Below are 17,477 nucleotides of genomic sequence, written 5' to 3'. Positions count from 1 at the left end.
TACCGGTATTAAACCATAACATAGACTTTTAGAGTCCGCTTACACAAGGAACCTTTCAATTTGCAGTTATGAACTAAATTTCTCTATTCAGCAAATTTGTGTCTAAAACTTATGAGGACTCACAGATTCTTTGTCGTTTCATTGTTTTTGGACTCTTTCACAGTGATGATAAAGTTGTTATATGTGCTTTTCTTCTCCTTAACTTGCCTTGTTATTGACACAGTTACACTTGAGAGCTATATATCAAGAATAAAGGCCATCTGTACTCCATTTTGGGAAAGAATCTCTTTTATTATCCTTCACTGTGATTAATTACTTCTGTGGGCGCTTGGCTAGTCCAAATGATTCCCCTCTTTTGTGGTCACGATTTCAAGTTGACCAACTCACACGTATTCATTAACACAGACACTGCCATATGAATGCTTTCAGTCAAAAACAGCCATTTGGTTATGATATACATAAGTTTTTTTGATGCTTCGGCAGAACAAATGCACCATAATGAACTTACCTTTCTCACTCCTGTGCGGAAACACATGCGCACATTTGACACACATTGCACCCTGTCTTTGACTTGATGTCGACCAGCTGAGTGTCATGCCTTGTGTCCGAAACACCCTTAAATTGAATGTAAATAACCAAACCCTCTGTGTGCATCAACACCATATTTCAAGGGCACTTAGGCTTGCTCTCTAAGGGCCATTTATCATAGTCCAATAAAAATGGGGGGCTTGGTTTCTTTGCGACTGTGCGTTTAGGCTGCTGAAGCCAAAAGAAACCATTCTCCCCCAAAAGACAAATTTCTGGCAGTCCATCCATGCTCAATATAAAGGCACAGATATCTTCTATTTTAACTAAGCAGTATTATTCCATCTTATTTTATGCACATAAATCTGCCCTGTTCAGAGTGAGTTGGAAACACAATTACACAAAAAAATAAATATTTACTGTTTGTTAATCGTTTTATGTTCACTTAAATGTGTAATAAATAATCAGTTAACTTAATTTGTTAATGTTTCCTCAACGCAAATCAATTGTGTGGAACCCAGCATTTTTGATGATAAATTGTGGAACCAACATCACTACTTGCCATACACTTTTATACACACATACACTTATTTAACCACACACTTACATGTCAATTTGCACATAACAGCTGCACATAAAACGTTGTATATAGTAATAAACACGTACATACACTTGTCAATCTGTATATTTGCACTCACTACTTTTTTTTTTTATATATTTATTATCTGTTTTTTGTCCTGTTTCTGTAATTCTGTTGCACTGTAGACATTCTGTCACGAAAACAAATTCCTCGTATGTGTGAACATACCTGGCAATAAAGCTCTTTCTGATTCTGATTTCTGATTCTTTTATTGTGTTGATGCTGAGACTCAAGCTCTGCCTCTGTGACAACCACACAAGCCACTTCAATATGAATATTAAAAGTAAAGCGGATGTACGGAACCCAGTGTGGTAAATTTCGTTGGATGTAATTTGTTTTCTCAGAAATGTTTTAATTATGCCTGGCATCTGGCAAAAGTTTATCTGTGTACTTTCCAATTAGCTATGTAGAAATGTTACTGAGGCACATCTGTTTGACAGTCACATTCAGTCCAAATATTACACAGCTGCGAGTATCTTTTCATCTTAAGTACTAAAGCTGTGGAAATCTCGAGTCTTTCAAGGGTGAAAATAGAGTCGAAAAACACTAAAGAAGATATTTTGAAGAATGTTAGGAACCGGGAATGATCGACATCATTCATTCATTCATTTTCCTTCGGCTTTAATCTTTATTTCAGAGGTCACCACAGCGTAATGGACCACCAGTTATTTCAGCATATGTTTTACACAGCAAACTATGGCCAATTTTTTTATGTTTACTCAATTCACCTATAGCGCATGTCTTTGGACTGTGGGGGAAACTGGACCACCCAATGAAAACCCACGCGAACACGGGGAAAACATGCAAAATCCACACTGAAATGCCAACTAGCCCAGCCAGGACTCCAACCAGCAACCTTCTTGCTGTCATGCGACAGCGCTAACCACTGAGCCACCGTGCTGCATAGACATTCATAGTAGATAAAAAAACAAATACTAAGGAAGTGTTGCATGACATACTGATCATAAAAATGTTTTATCTCGATATGGTAATACCCTGGCTCTCAAAAAGATGCGATTCTGCAATTTTTTTGTATCGTTACTTTTGAGTGACAGCTGTAGTTGCTATTGCTTATCAATAGGAGCAGTGTGCTGCTTCAATGGCACACCGACACCCCACTTTGTTTCAGCTGACAGCAAACACTAGCTATGTTTCTAACCAAAAATGCTAATTGAAATTATGCACAAACCTGGAATTTGACCATCCAACGAGTCAAACCTTAGACCATCCAATGAGTCAAAGAGAACAAAATTGCCACTTTCTGAGTAACTGGTGTCAAATATCAACAGTAAAAATGGAATTTGCTGCTGTAGGAGCAGTTGCGTGAATCTTTACTTTATTTAATAAATTACTTGCGCCTCAGAAGACAACACCGACATTAATAACCATCATTAATAACACTAATACTAAAACAGTTAAGGTGTTTTAGAATGACCAAAACAACATTTCAGATGTTTTATGATGTGCTCAGCCTGTTGGTTTGTCCATTCACAGACATTTTTATAATCACACAATCTCTTATAACAAAATCACATGAGCTTTTTTAATGGCACATAGTGGAATATGTTTGGTAAAAAGTTTTTCCATCATAGTTTGTGCACATTTTTTTCTGATCGAATAAAATGTTTATCCTACATATGTTTTTATGCGCATTTTCAAAATTTATACGCACCTTGGCATTTCCATCAACCGATTTTATATGCGTATGTCCAAAATGCCCATAAAAAAAGGTGGATGGAAACATTGCTACTCAGTGTTTATTAATATAATAAATAAAAAAATTTTAAACAAAAAAATATGGCGTAGTATGAATTTAGTATCGGTATCGTGATATTTAATTTAGCTATCGTATCAAGTCAAATTTTGGTACTGTGACAACACTACCTTGCAATACTCTGCCTATTTTTTATTTATTTTTTGGTTTGTTAAAACAATTTCTAAATAAAAATGTAAAAATATAAGCAATGACAACTTTACAAAAAAAAAAAAAAAACCTAACCCAATCTAAATTTGTACATTTTCAAAATACTTAAATCACTGTGATTTATGAGCTGTTTTCCTCATAGCCACCAAAACATGTCTTCACAAGGTCATCGTTTACTGGTATTTCTATACTTGTGGGGACATTTCGGACACATACTGACCACACATTTTACAAGACAAGACAGGATCTATTAGGTAACACATTTTCCACCATCCCTGCTCTCATCGTGTGATCTGTGAAATGTAAAAACCATACAGTGGAGGTGAACGTGACAACTCCCATGATTCCATATGCTTTTACAACATCTTCAAGCACTTATAGTTTTGAATAAGAGACTTCTACCAGAGAAAGTGTACTGTTCTTTTAATGTTATGAGTTAATATTGAAAATGAAAGTTTTTGACTTTTTTACAAATTAAAAAAAAATGTTTTGCTTAAAAACTAAAAAATGTTGAACATGTTTTATTTAAACATTAAATTAAATGAATAAACATTAAAGTATTATTGTTAGTTCATCATACCTAATGCATAAACTAACATCAAAACTTGAATTTGACTGAAGTCAACACTGCTATATGTTTATATGCATGCGAATACATGAATTTATATTAGAGTAAGATAGACATTAGATGATGGACATGTCCTTTTAGGCCTATAATTGTTGCTGTAAAATTTAACAGTCCTTTTTATAGCCGTCCACTAAATGATGCAGGAATAATCGGAAATACTTCTGCTAGGACATCAGTCTGAAGTGAACAATGAGATCAGTTTGGCTCGAGTTACACCCTGAAGTGCTCCAAATTTCTTCCCATTACTTCTTGCACAATGCGAGCCCACACAATCACTCTCCTATTGCTGTCAATCACAGATGAAGCATTCTGTTTGCATGGTTATTATTACACTTGCTCATGGTACTGCTATTCCAACCATTGTGCTTCTAATTCAACACGGCCCGGATTGTTGATGCAAGGTGACATGTTAGCATATACTTGGTAGGTAACATCATCCATATGTGTTGAGGAATGGATGCGTGAAAACTTGGAAAACCCTACAGATTGCATTCTTTAAATAGATAGCCAATGAAGTTATTCCTGAGATGTACTCAAACAGGCTGGGCATATTTTTTAACACTTCTGCTTGTTGTTCCAGACCATTATTTTGACAAGAACTCACTTTGGTGGTCACGTAATCGTGTCTACTGAACATTTTCAAGCTATGCTCCAGTCTAAAAATGAAGCGAGATTCAAATAGTGTGCAATTGTGTGACGAATGGCCAGGTAAAACACTCTAATGTTTCAACTACAAGATTTAAAGCTTTCCATTCTCTAAAAAAATGGGGTCTTTAGGGGTCTAAGGGTTGTTTTAATCAACAATCAGAAAATTCTACCCCTATATATATATATATATATATATATATATATATATATATATATATATATATATATATATATATATATATATATATATATATATATAATTATTTATTTATTTTTATTTTATTTTTTTCTGGAGATCATGAAATACAGTTGAAGTCAGAGCCCCCCTGGTATTAGCCCCCCTGTTTATTTGTTTCCCCAAAATTTCGGTTTATGGAGAGCAGATTTTTTCAACACATTTCTAAACTTAATAGTTTGAATAACTCATCTCTAATAACTGATTTATTTTATCTTTGCCATGATGACAGTAAATAATATTTTACTAGATATTTTTCAAGACATTTCTGATGGTTTGTTCTGTAGACTATCGAAAAAATATATATAGCTTAAAGGGGCTAATAAGTTTGACCTTATAATGATTTTTTTAACATTTAAAATTGCTTTTATTCTAGCCAAAATAAAACAAATTAGACTTTCTCCAGAAGAAAAAAAATATTATCAGACATACTATGATAATTTCCTTGCTCTGTTACATATGATTTAGGAAATATTTAAAAGAGAAAAAAATTCAAAAGGGGGGCTAATAATTCTGACTTCAACTGCATGTAGCCAGAGGTACGCATGTATGCATTTCCTTTTTAAAACAAATGCTACAGGGCGATATGATGGCATTCATTTTCGCGCTTACCAGCTGACCACTTACGTCCATATGGATGGCTTTCCAGCAGTTACCATTTTGTCCAGTGGCTTGCCACGTATGTCAGCGGACTTGTGACGTGGAGCAGAGTTTAGCAGAGAATGGGTCCAGAAAGCAGGTAAAACAAAACCTATGAAGTCAACCTAGGGCCATATATACTTGCAAAATAAAAGAAAGTTTTGCACACAAAAAATAAAGTATTGAGCAAAAATAAATAAATAAATAAATAAAATCTTCAAAAATCACAAAGCGAAAATACATTTTTGAAAAATAAAAATTAATTTAGCTACCAAAAGGGAAAATTAATTTTTAAGAAATAAAATTGAAATTTGCAAAAAAAAAAAAAAAAACTGCAAATAAAAATCAAGCAGTACAAAAAAATAAAAAAAAACTGAAATATTTGCAATTTTAAACACATTTGATATAACACTACCTTTAAAAAACCTGTCCAGTCACTTGTAATGCTCATTTTGATTTGGTTTTTAGTCAACCGTGAGTTTGTGATGCTGTTTTCACTTTGCACTTCACGTTTCTGTGCGCTTCACTTTGTGGCCCTGATTTGGCAAGGGGCCGGAGTCAAGGGCACTTGGGTGTTTATGGCAGGCATTAATTATTTCTCAAAAATTTATTTTCACTTCTGGAGATTTGCATTTATTTATTTATTTTTGCTCAATTCTTATTTTTTTTTTTTTTGTTTACAAAACTTTCTTTTATTTTGTAATATAAAAGAAAATATTAATTAATTTAAAATAAATTAATATAAAAAAATTGCAGTATATATGGCCCTAGATTGACTCCATAAAAAACTAAAGACAAAAAATAAAATAAACAAGTACATAACAGGGTGAGAATGTGGTAAAATATGAAAATGTGAAAAAAATTAAATAAAAATAAGGCTGCTGCAAGGGCTTTTCTTTTTCTGGATTGATTTTGAAAACATTGTCGGTTGTGTTTAGGGAAGTGGGTGGGCGCTGGTCAATCGGTACTTTAGAAAATACTATCTAAATCGGTTGGGTTTAGTGAAGGAGGAGGGTGGGTCAGTCAATCAGTCAGTCGACAGCGGCCTCTGGTGGATTTATGCAAGAACAGCAGGTGCGAATGGCACTCGTGAGAGAAAGTTGAGATCTCAAATAGCAAAGCCTCTGGTGGATCTGCGAAAACAAAAACTACTAAAAAAAACATACCTCCTGGGAGGTATTTGGTGTTCTTAAGAAATGTATTTAAGGGGTACGTATACAGAATACAAAACCCAACAATTAGTGTGGGTTAAAGAATGAATTGATGGGGGCATATATACTGTAAAAGGAAAATACACTAACATTAAAAGACAGACAAACCTAAAATCAGGAAATTACATTTAAATTACATTTTTTTAAGCCCAGCTGTTGGGCTTGCCCATATTTGACCCAGCGATTGGTTTAATCAAGTTTTTCATGGTACTTGTTGGCATGGGCTCCAGATCACTTCTGACAGTATTATGGCCCTGGTCCCGCATTCACAGAGGAACTGTAACAAAGGCTTCTCGTGCTAGTATTACAGTGCCTGGCATCCGGCTGCACATTTATGAACTACAGGCAGCCGAGTAGTTGACCAAAATAAATGTCATGTGTGTGTTCCATTTACTTAGAGCTTTTCCCCCAGTTTCTTTTCATCATCCAGAATAAACAGAGCAGGGCCCCAAGTGCATCATGGTCTGTTAAATCCTTTCTAAGCAGCCAGCCTGTTTGTAAAAGCCCCCCCACCTGCCACCCTGTAACCGGAGTATGGCCTGAGGGGAGGAGGGGTACAGGGGGCTCATCAGAATTATTATGTCTTCAGGCAAATACAGGTGCGTAACTTTTTAATTTCACAGCCGCAGTTAATGACAGATAACAAATAGTCATCATTACAGGTCACCTGCTCATGCATAAATATGAGATCATCTGTGTTTTTACTGCTCCTGTGCTTAAAGAACAATTATGCTTGTATGTATGATGTTAACGTCCAGTGAAGTGCTTTGAAATGTGCATTTTTATTTGACGTTTGACAAAATCTCAATGCCACTCAGTGCTGTTGAGTTGAAGTGCATCAGACTCTATAATGAGAAAACTGAGTGTGACTTGCCATTTCTTTGCTTTAAAAGACAGCTGTCTGCATAATTCAAATGGGTTTGATATGTTTTGGGGTCTGGGCTTGCCAGAGAGTGGTGCTGGGCACAGTGCTTTTCAAACACAGTTTTTAAAATGACCTCTAGGTGCTAACTCAGGCTTGTTTATTATTATTGATTAACATCTTCCCAAAATAAATTGAAATAAAATAAATTTACTTAAAGCAAAGCAAAGCAAAGCAAAGCAAAGCAAAGCAAAGCAAAGCAAAGCAAAGCAAAGCAAAGCAAAGCAAAACAAAACAAAACAAAGTCAAATAAAATAAAATAAAACATAAAATACACCTATCGAAAAAAATATAGCTTAAGGGGGCTAATATTTTTTACCTTAAAATGGATTTTAAAAATTAAAAACTGCTTTTATTCAAGCCGAAATAAAACAAATAAGACTTTCTCCAGAAGAAAAAACATTATATTTAGGGCTGTCAAAATTAGCGCAGTAACACATTTGATTAATTTGAAATATTTAACGCATTAAAAAATAATAACGCAGTTACATTTTAGTTAAAAAATTTTTTCCTATTGTGGCCGACGTGTGTTTAACGTGCAAAGAAATTTGAATAAGACCAAGCACGTGCTTTTAGAAGGAAAATTTCAGTATAAAACAATTAATGTCGCATCACCAGGCTATCCAGCGTTTCCTCCAGAGATTCATGCAATTTCGGGTGTTTAATTTTTAATCTTTAGCCTTTTACTGCAGTTCAGCAGTTCACTCTCATTCAGCGTATTTTCATTCAGGATGTTTTAATGGAATTTGATAGCACATGGCGAACGGAAAGAAAAACCTCCGCATTTCGGGACTTGGGTGATCCTTTAAGGTAAACAAAAATCGCTACTTACATGGTAGACTCTTAATCAGAGTATCTTAATCATAAAAGCAGAGTATTGGTGTCCATGTAAATGTACTAAGTGAAAGTGCCAGATGAAGGTGCAAGCTGTCAAAGACAGCCCATTTCTCTGCCTTTAAGCTGCTTCCATGAGCCCTTAAATGTTTCATTAAGTTTGACGTGTTTCCCCCCTACATGCAACTTTTGTAAAGCGTCTGCACTCTGCTTCCCGCTGCTGTGTCAGAATCCTTGCTTGTAAAATACAGCCATACTTTAGAACGTTTAGTTTAAGCAAATTTGATGAACGCAATCGTGCGCGTTGATGAATCTGAAGGGATCCCTCGCTCACTGGGTGCGCTGTACTGCGCACATTGTCTGTGTGTGTGTGTGTGTGTGTGTGTGTATTCCACTTAATCCAACATGGAAATCATTTTTGTTTGTTATTGGCATTGATTGTTTTGAAATTCAAATGACACTTACATGCCTGTGATTTTATTTCTGTAATAAGTGAAGTTTCATAAACTAATTTCGAGAGGAGCACGTGATATGATTGAGCACGTCTGGCCACTCATCTGTAATCAGTAATAATCCAATCAGAGTGATCCTAGTTTACTATAAATGGATCATTTTTTCCCTACTGCTCTATCTTCGTTTTGGAAGAATCCCCCCTTCCACCCCATCTCCTCCTTTTCCTCCCTTTTCTAAAGGGGGAGCTCTCGAGACCTACCTGATCTCGGATCTCCTGATATGCTTATTGACCGGGCAGGAGCCCTGGGCTCAAATATCTCTGAGCTCAGGGTTCTCTCCCGGGACAGCATGCCAAACCTGCTATAAATGCTAAGCATATCTAAGTGGGAACTATTGAAATATGTGATTTTGTGATTAATCATAATTAATTACGTTTATTACGTTTCGTGATTAATCATGATTAATTCCAAAAACAGTGTGATTAATTAGTTAATTTTTTTAATCATTTGACAGCCCTAATTATATTATATATTAATAAAAAAAATCCTTGCTTTGTTAAACATCATTTAGGAAATATTTGAAAAAGAAAAAAAAATTCAAAGGAGGCTAATAATTCTGACTTCAACTGTATATAACAATCTTGAGGGTGGGTAAAGGTTCATATAATTTAGATTTTTAGGTAAGCTGTTTTCTCGACATTTATTTTAAATTTTTTGAAAGGAGCATCAAGTTTGACGAGGCATGTATTACATCTTTCTGAGATATGAGGAGAGGGTAATCTCTGCTGCCCTTTTCACCCTCTGCTGCTCAGTGCGAACCTGAGAGGGAAAAAGTTCTCAAATACTTGTTTACTGGCAAGCAGATGATTCTGCGGGTATACTGCAGACATTATGAAAGTTGAGCAAATTCGGGGTGAATGACAAGGCGCTATTGCTGTTACTGCACTGTGAAACGTCTGAGAGATGAATGCCAATGAGTGTTATGTCAGGTGTACAGGCTGCAGTTTGCCAGAACTTTGTTTTCATGGAAAAAGGCCAAATAGCACAGAGAGAGAGAGGAAAAAACCTTCCTGAAATGACTGAGATAATAATTCAAGAGAGGATTTATTCAATAGCAATTCCCACTGTGATTAATTACCAGCAGTTCTAGGGTGGAGGCAGAGTGATTTATTTTTATGAAGATATCATTTGGTCGGAAATCACTCCTTGAGATTATTTACATTTTTCAGCCAGCGCATTTCATATTTTTAATGAAACCAGATATTTTGGATATTTTTATAATCTGTGTCATTGTTACAAGTCTACTTGTGGGTTTGGTGTAGTTTACAGTAATTTAAGTCAGAAGGATATTTCTTTTCCAAATCTTATATTTCTTAAGAACAAATACTGTTGTGATTTATCTCACTTCTAAAAACTGATTTTACAAGGTACTTTTCCTAAAGTAAATAAAACAAATACACATTACAAGACTTTTATTTAGTGGAAAAGATTACTGCTAGAATCCATAAGCATCAAACAGAGTAAGCATCGGTGTTTGCTTGCAAGAATAAAACAACCATAAACATTTAAGCTTGATTTTTAAGAGACATTTCAAACTGTTTAAATGTTTGTCTTTTCCAGGAAGCTGGCAAGTACAGGAAAGGAACTCAAAGATAACTTCCTGAGAGCCCTGGCAGAGCGGGAGGAGGCAAACCGCAGTGGGGAAATGACTGTGAGTACATTATTACAGCACTCTATTTGCTACGTAATGGGATTCCCCCAGAATATTTCTGCTATTCCTTGAGGATGGGAACACAATCCACACTGTGTCAAACTCTGGAGGGTAACCCCCCTTCTCTCTCGCACCTTGCCATATTGCCACCTCAGTCTTCTCTTCACAGAAAGAATAGACCATGCACACTAGTAGCCACTGGTTTGCCCACCGGTGGCCCCCTAAACATTTGGACCTTGATATTTTACTATAATATAAGTCTATAAATGGTTTTTACTAAGTTTTTTTTTTTACATTATTTACATAATTCACTTGAGAAAGTTTCAAATAGTTTTTACCCACTTATAGATTTTTTAAAAATTATAGTAAATAGATATAAAGTATACCATGCCCTGTACGCCCAGCTCTCTAACTCTTACTAGAGTACATTAAATAAATACACTAGCAAATCAATTTGTCTAAAAGCAATTCTCACGGATTGTGTTTGCATGCACATTTTTAAATGACTATACCAAATAAGCCAGCAACATGTGTGGTCATGTTAAAGTGTTAAACCATTTTGTTTTATTGCCATTAGGTCATAAACAACTCAAGCTAAAGGCACAGCTTTTGCCCATCGCCCTAATATTGGCATGTAAACACCTTTACATGTGTTCTGTTGGCTAATTGAGTTACACATGTGCAGTATGTGCCATGAAAGACTCCTCACTGCAGATATGAGCACATCCAGCTATAGCGAGTGTTTTCCAGAAGGGAGGAGAAGGAAATATATATCGGAAACACCTACTCTTTTTTTTGAACCAAGAAGTTATAAAACATATGTTCTCATCTCATTCAGACAGACTGTAGGACAAGTGGTGCAGTCATAGAGACATCAAAAAATGAGAGAAGAATGAGTTTACACAAGTTTCCCACTGACATTTTGTAAGGCTCTAGGGTTTTTACTGCTGTGTTTAAAATTACAACTCACATGGAACCAATCTCTGACCTCTGTCTATACTATTAAAGCAATCCAACCGAATGTTTTCAACTACCTATGATAGTGTTTGAAAGTGGACGAGCTCAAAACATTGCAGATGCCACTGACATGTGGATTTTGCATTTTAGAAAGAGGCAAAGAACCGATGAATGTTTAAATAAGTTTAATAATAAAAAACCAAAACAAACAGGCGGCAGCTCCGTCAAACTGAAAGCAAAACAAACCACATATGTTCAGTTCAGGTCCTCTTTCGTCTTCCACTGCTCTCTCTCTCCACCTTTTAAGATCCAGAGCTCCTTTGTGAGACTCGAGACAGGTGGCGCGCACAGGTGATGATCATTAGCACTCACGCTACTAGCCTCACATGCCCTCACAGCTCTCTGCCCCGCCCCACTCGCTACAATGTGATTTTTTGCAATAAAATGACTGATTTTGTTTGTGGACAATTTTATAATTAAAAAACATATATGTTTGCGCCAATAGCCTAGTGGTTAAGTGCACTGACATATAGCACCATGGTGCTCACAGCAACTGAAGTTCGATTCCCGGCTCGAGGTCCTTTGCCGACCCTTTCCCTCTCTCTGCTCCCAATAATTTCCTGTCTGTAATCTCCACATTCCTATCCAAATTAAAGGTGAAAAACCCCTAAAAAACATATAAATATAATATATATATATTATTTACCAATTTAGATGGCCTACAATGTTAGATGTGCAATCTGACACAATGGCAATGACAAAAAACATAAAAATAAAGCTTCTTTATTTTGGTCTATTGTCAAGACAAGATCTGAAACAGATCTAAAACGATTAAGCCAAAGGAAGGTTGTACAACTCTTATCTTTATCCACAATCTTAGTTTCTCTCAGATTTCACTCCCCGGAGCATCTGACATCAGGTACCTCACTCAGGACATTCATTAGGGCTTCCCCTACCTTAATACACCTAAAACACAAATTGCTGTAAAACTCGTCAATGGCAGCGAAGCATTTCTCTTGTTAACTGCAGGAAATGAAAATATTTATCGTATTTTATTTTACGCACACCATAATACCAGTCATACATGTAAAGCACAAATAATGTCCTTCAATTATGTCACGTTCATCATTGTAAGCTGCTTGCTGTTCTGTCTGTTCCACTGCTCCATTTGACAGAAGTGTGCTCAAACTCTCTTTTGTAGTCTGACGCATGACAGAATGCCTAATCCAATCTTTGCATTGACTTCACATGTATATTACTCGTGCTTCATCTGCATCTGCTTACTGCACAGGCTGCAAAAACAATTCCCCCACTCTCATGTAATATAATGATTGTGAGGGCACAGGTGAGACGTCATTTTTCGAGAGATACTCAAATTCATCATGTGCTATGCATATGCAACGTCTATAAGACACGTAAACCAATAAATTGTAAACTGAAATCAATTTAGTTTGATTATATGGTTTGGTATTGGATGCTTTTTATGGGATTACTTAAATTTTTTTGCAATTATTTTGCGTTTAATTAAGAATTTTGCAGGATCGCACAAATGTAAGATTTTTTGTTGAACTTGTATTAGGAATTAGCGATCGCGGAATCGCAAAAAACTGACTTGTTGCATGTTTGAGCTCTTTTTGCCACCATAAATAATGCTCTAAATTAGAAGCAAAAACAGCCAATTGTGTTAATAATTGTGATTGGTCAGTTATTGCATTTGTTTATTAATTATAACCAAGACGAATAAAACAATGACATTCTGTTTACTGGAGTAGTTTTGTTGTTGCAGGTCGAAATTACTAATGTTTATTTGCAGCTTTGTTGACAGTTCAACAATAACCAGATGTTGTATATTCTAACTGAGAATTAAAATGATCCTATTACACTGTATTGACAAGACCTGGAAAAATAACAATTTCAAATGAAAACTGTCAGCCTTTGTTCCATATGTCATGTTCATGGCGCTCAACTAAATGCTAATTGCACATGACCTGCAGTTTGTGTTGCAACAGTTGGATTTGGAGCCTTATCACAATATCCCAAACAGACATCTGATCAGCATGTGTCATGGCCTTGTGTTATGAAATCCCTAATAAATGAGGCTTCTGTCCAAAACAGCCTTGTTTCATTTAATAAATCTGGGATGAAAGATCTTGTTTGGAGATCTCTCCTTCTACGCCTGAGAAATAGTTTATTGTAACTACTTCATGGGTCAAATGATGGAGGCATTACAGAACACTAATAAATTTGTGTCAGTGCAACTTAAGCCCAAAGAAATAAATGAAAGGGGAATGTAAACTCTAGTCATATTTTTTCTGGCCCACCGAGAGACCAAATGTTTTTTTTCTGCACTCACCGTGTCACAACCAGATACAAAACCCTAACCCTCTTGTACTAACCCCAGTGGAATGACTGACTTTACAATAAAAAGGAGGAGCACATGTCAAGCTGAGCCAGCGCCAACTGACTGACTTTCTCACTAATTGTTGACTTTGTAAACAGTGCTATATTAAAGCTCTAAATCAGAGTTATAACACATAATTGAGGCTGATATAAAGAGTACAACTTGTTCCTTTACTTGAGGGGAAAAAACATGCTTCTGAAATATTCTTGCAAAAATAAATTGCCATTTTGTAAGGAGTATATTATGCTGACAGATCTTCACATTAACATTGGCATGGCATGTTTGTTGTAGGGCGACCATGGGTGTCTAGTAGAAAGGTACCATTTATAAATAAAATGAATTAATAATAATAATTGTTATTATAATCATTATTATTAGACCTTCATTATAATAACCCTGTTTCTGGCAGTGAAACTGCAATTTAAGAAAATCCTAAGTGCCAAAACATAATAAACACATTCTGAACTTCACATGAGATCAGCTTAATCTATAGATACAATATTTGTGTGTGTGTGTGTGTGTGCGTGCGTGCGTACGTGCGTGCATGTGTGCATGCGTGCGTGCGTGCATGCGTGTGTGTGTGTGCATAAATAATTAGGGCTGTTGTATATATTTTTCAGATATAAAAATAAAAAATATATATTTTCAGATCTAATTAATTCTAATTCAGACTAAAAAAACGGTGTCAGGGTACAAACGTCTTTAGAGTGAAACCCTTAGCAGATATTCTGACTCTAATTGGCTGTAGTCATTTTTTCTCTTGTCTTAAGTTCCATCATAAGTATTTGTTTTCAGCTCTAGGTCTCACTATCACCAGTGATCTAGCCTATGCAGATTGCTAGAGAACTAAACATTTGCTATTTTAATGAACTACAACACCCATCATGCACCTCTCACACCAGTTTCTGATTCCCCCTGATTACACACATACAGCTGGAACCTCATCATAGACTCATAACCAGGACTATAAACATAGCACACACACTTCTTCGCTGAGTCTTTTTTTATATTGTGAGCATCACGTAAGCGTCATGTTCACATGTGTTTGACCTGTTTTAGTTTATGTTGTTTTGCCGCCTAACCTGACCATTTGCCTGCTTTTGACTACACTCTTTGATTTCCTGTATGCTCCTGTTTTGACCGTTGCCTGCCTTACTATTCATTGTAATAAACTACACGTGGATCCTCACCTCTGTTGTCCCAGACCCTTACGTGACACTAGGTTTACTTTTAGGCTGCTCCAGCAAATAGCAGAACAGCAACCACTAGGGAGGTGAGGATAAAAATAGTATGGCCCCATCTTGTTGGTCAAATTTAGATAAACAACTAGTGCATAAATGTAATTTATTACACATGACTGTGATATGTATATTGCATATGCTGTAGTATTATCGTAATAGCAATAATTTTGCGACATACAGTATTGTGCAGCCCTAATATAAATAGAAAAAAACATTGCAGCACCTGACATTGGCAACTTTAGGCCTACAAATTCATGGTGAATGGAAAATATATTTGAGTTATCTTGGAAGAAAATTAAACTAATTATTATTGTATGTCTTATATACTTTTCTTTTTTTGTTGTTGTTGATTTCACAAATGAGTGCACTACAGAACCACAGATGATCTTCCTGGATCTTTTTTGGTAACATATTAAGCAAAGGTATTTTGATCACCAACGTAAGTCTTGTTTTTTGTTTTTTCACCAAAGTTACACATATGTGGTGTGATTTGTACTCCTTATTTATTTATTTATTTATTTATTTATTTATTTATTTATTTATTTATTTATTTATTTATTTATGTATTTTTGTAAAGTTACCTGTGTTGTTTCTTCAACCACACTCTCCAATCAATGTTCCAACTTGTTTTATATCTGCTGATGTGGTATTTCACTGGGGGGAAAAATGTACAATTGGGCTTTAACTTAACGATGGGCTCAAATTTGGTCTAAAACAGGGGCAAAACAAACGCTACTGTCATTTAAGTTCTTATCAGCACCATCCAGGCAGGGCGTTTTTGAGCCTTGTGGTTTGTGTTATCTCTTCCATCAGATGACTTCATAAAGCACTCAGCTCTGTATACATTGTACTTTTTCTCCTGGTTGGTGTTGCGAAAGTTGCCCTGCTGCCAAAAGTCACACACAAACAAAAGGTGCACCTGGACAGCTTTGGCATTATTTACTCTGTGTAAGAAGTTACGATTTTTTTTATCAAATCCAGGTCACACCTGTGCTGGATGCCTGAGGGGTTCCATTGTTGGGTGGTACACATTTGAAACTGAAGGTGCTGTAACCCCTAACCTCACCCCACCCTCCTGCTATTTGTTTTTGCTCTTGCGCCAGTGATACAATGATGTCAGCATTCGTGCCCTCTTCAATTTCACAGCCATTGGAGTTGATTTGTCTACCGTTCTTTCTCTATAGTTTGAATTTCATGATGGAATCAAGTCATCCTTGTGCATCGTGGGTGGTTCTGAGAACTGTATCTGCAACAGCAGTCATATTGTTGCCATTGTGTGAGCATGTTTTAGAGGGAACGTGTGAATAATTTATTAGTGGGTGTTTGTTGGTGGTATTCTTCCTTGTGACGATATAGACATTGTTTATACTGATTTTAAGTCCACTTTTCCCCATTTCCAGTGGGAGTTTAATATATATCTGGTAAAGGCTTATGTTGTTCAATTAATGCAAAAAGAAACTACAAAAGACCACATACACATTGTCCTATGATAATTATGAGAAAATGTTTTGAGAAAGTGCACCAAAACAAGCTATTTCAAGAGTTCCCACTTAGATATGCTTGGCGTTTAAAGCAGGTTTGGCATGCTGTCCCGGGAGAGAACCCTGAGCTCGGAGATATTTGAGCCCAGGGCTCCCGCCCGGTCGATAAGCATATCAGGAGATCCGAGATCAGGTAGGTCTCGAGAGCTCCCCCTTTAGAAAAGGGAGGAAAAGGAGGAGATGGGGTGGAAGGGGGGATATTTTCAAACGAAGATAGAGCAGTAGGGAGAAAACGATCCATTTATAGTAAACTAGGATCACTCTGATTGGATTATTACTGATTACAGATGAGAGGCCAGACGTGCTCAATCATATCACTTGCTCCTCTCGAAATTAGTTTATGAAACTTCACTTATACTTCACTGAGTTGCACCAAAACACAAATTATGTTCAAAATCATGTATGTTTTGGTGACAGTGGTGTACAGCATGATAAAATAGGAGGAAAGTGTCTAGGCAAAATCCAAACACAAGCCACAGGAGAAGCATTTGAACAAATTATTGTTCAATTGCAGAGGAAATGTTGCACATGATAGACAAATCACAATTAAGTACGTTTTAAAGCTTACATTTCTTGAACGTCTTGATTTGCTAAGGTTGGTGGTCAAACTGACTTACCAGTAGGTTTCTCAATAATTTCAAAAATTCTAAAAACACATTGATAACACTTTAGAATAATAGTTACGGAGACCTGGAAGGGACATAATGGTGGGGGAAAAAATGGGGGGAAGAAAAAAATTTTGATACAGAATGCGTGTACAGAAGCTGATCTGGGATCAGTTTATCATAAGGAGCGCATCCGTCAGTCAGCACTTATACATGCATTCACTGATTCAGAGGTTGCATAGGAAGGGCAGCAATCGATGCACAGCTTTAATGAATAGAAAGTGAATGCAGACAATTTATATTAATTTCAACGTGCTTTCAAGAATAAAAATTTGGGAAAAATATGGGAAAATACTTAATGAC

The 17,477-nt window shown here is 36.1% G+C and overlaps 1 protein-coding gene across 1 annotated transcript in view; it reads left to right on the top strand.

Annotated features, from left to right (window-relative positions):
* LOC130228703 (cilia- and flagella-associated protein 299-like) overlaps positions 1–15,973 on the top strand; it is a 45,165-nt gene extending 29,192 nt beyond the window's left edge. The window contains exons 3-4 of the mRNA XM_056457140.1: positions 10,279–10,369; positions 15,950–15,973. Coding sequence (XP_056313115.1) covers positions 10,279–10,369; positions 15,950–15,973 — 115 coding nt within the window. The remainder of the gene's footprint in view (positions 1–10,278; positions 10,370–15,949) is intronic.
* The last annotated feature ends 1,504 nt before the right edge of the window (positions 15,974–17,477 follow it).

Source organism: Danio aesculapii, chromosome 5 (assembly GCF_903798145.1).
Source record: "Danio aesculapii chromosome 5, fDanAes4.1, whole genome shotgun sequence".
In the NCBI taxonomy this organism is placed as follows: domain Eukaryota; kingdom Metazoa; phylum Chordata; class Actinopteri; order Cypriniformes; family Danionidae; genus Danio; species Danio aesculapii.
Note: the sequence above shows the minus strand (reverse complement) of the source record. Positions and strands in the feature narration are given on the sequence as shown.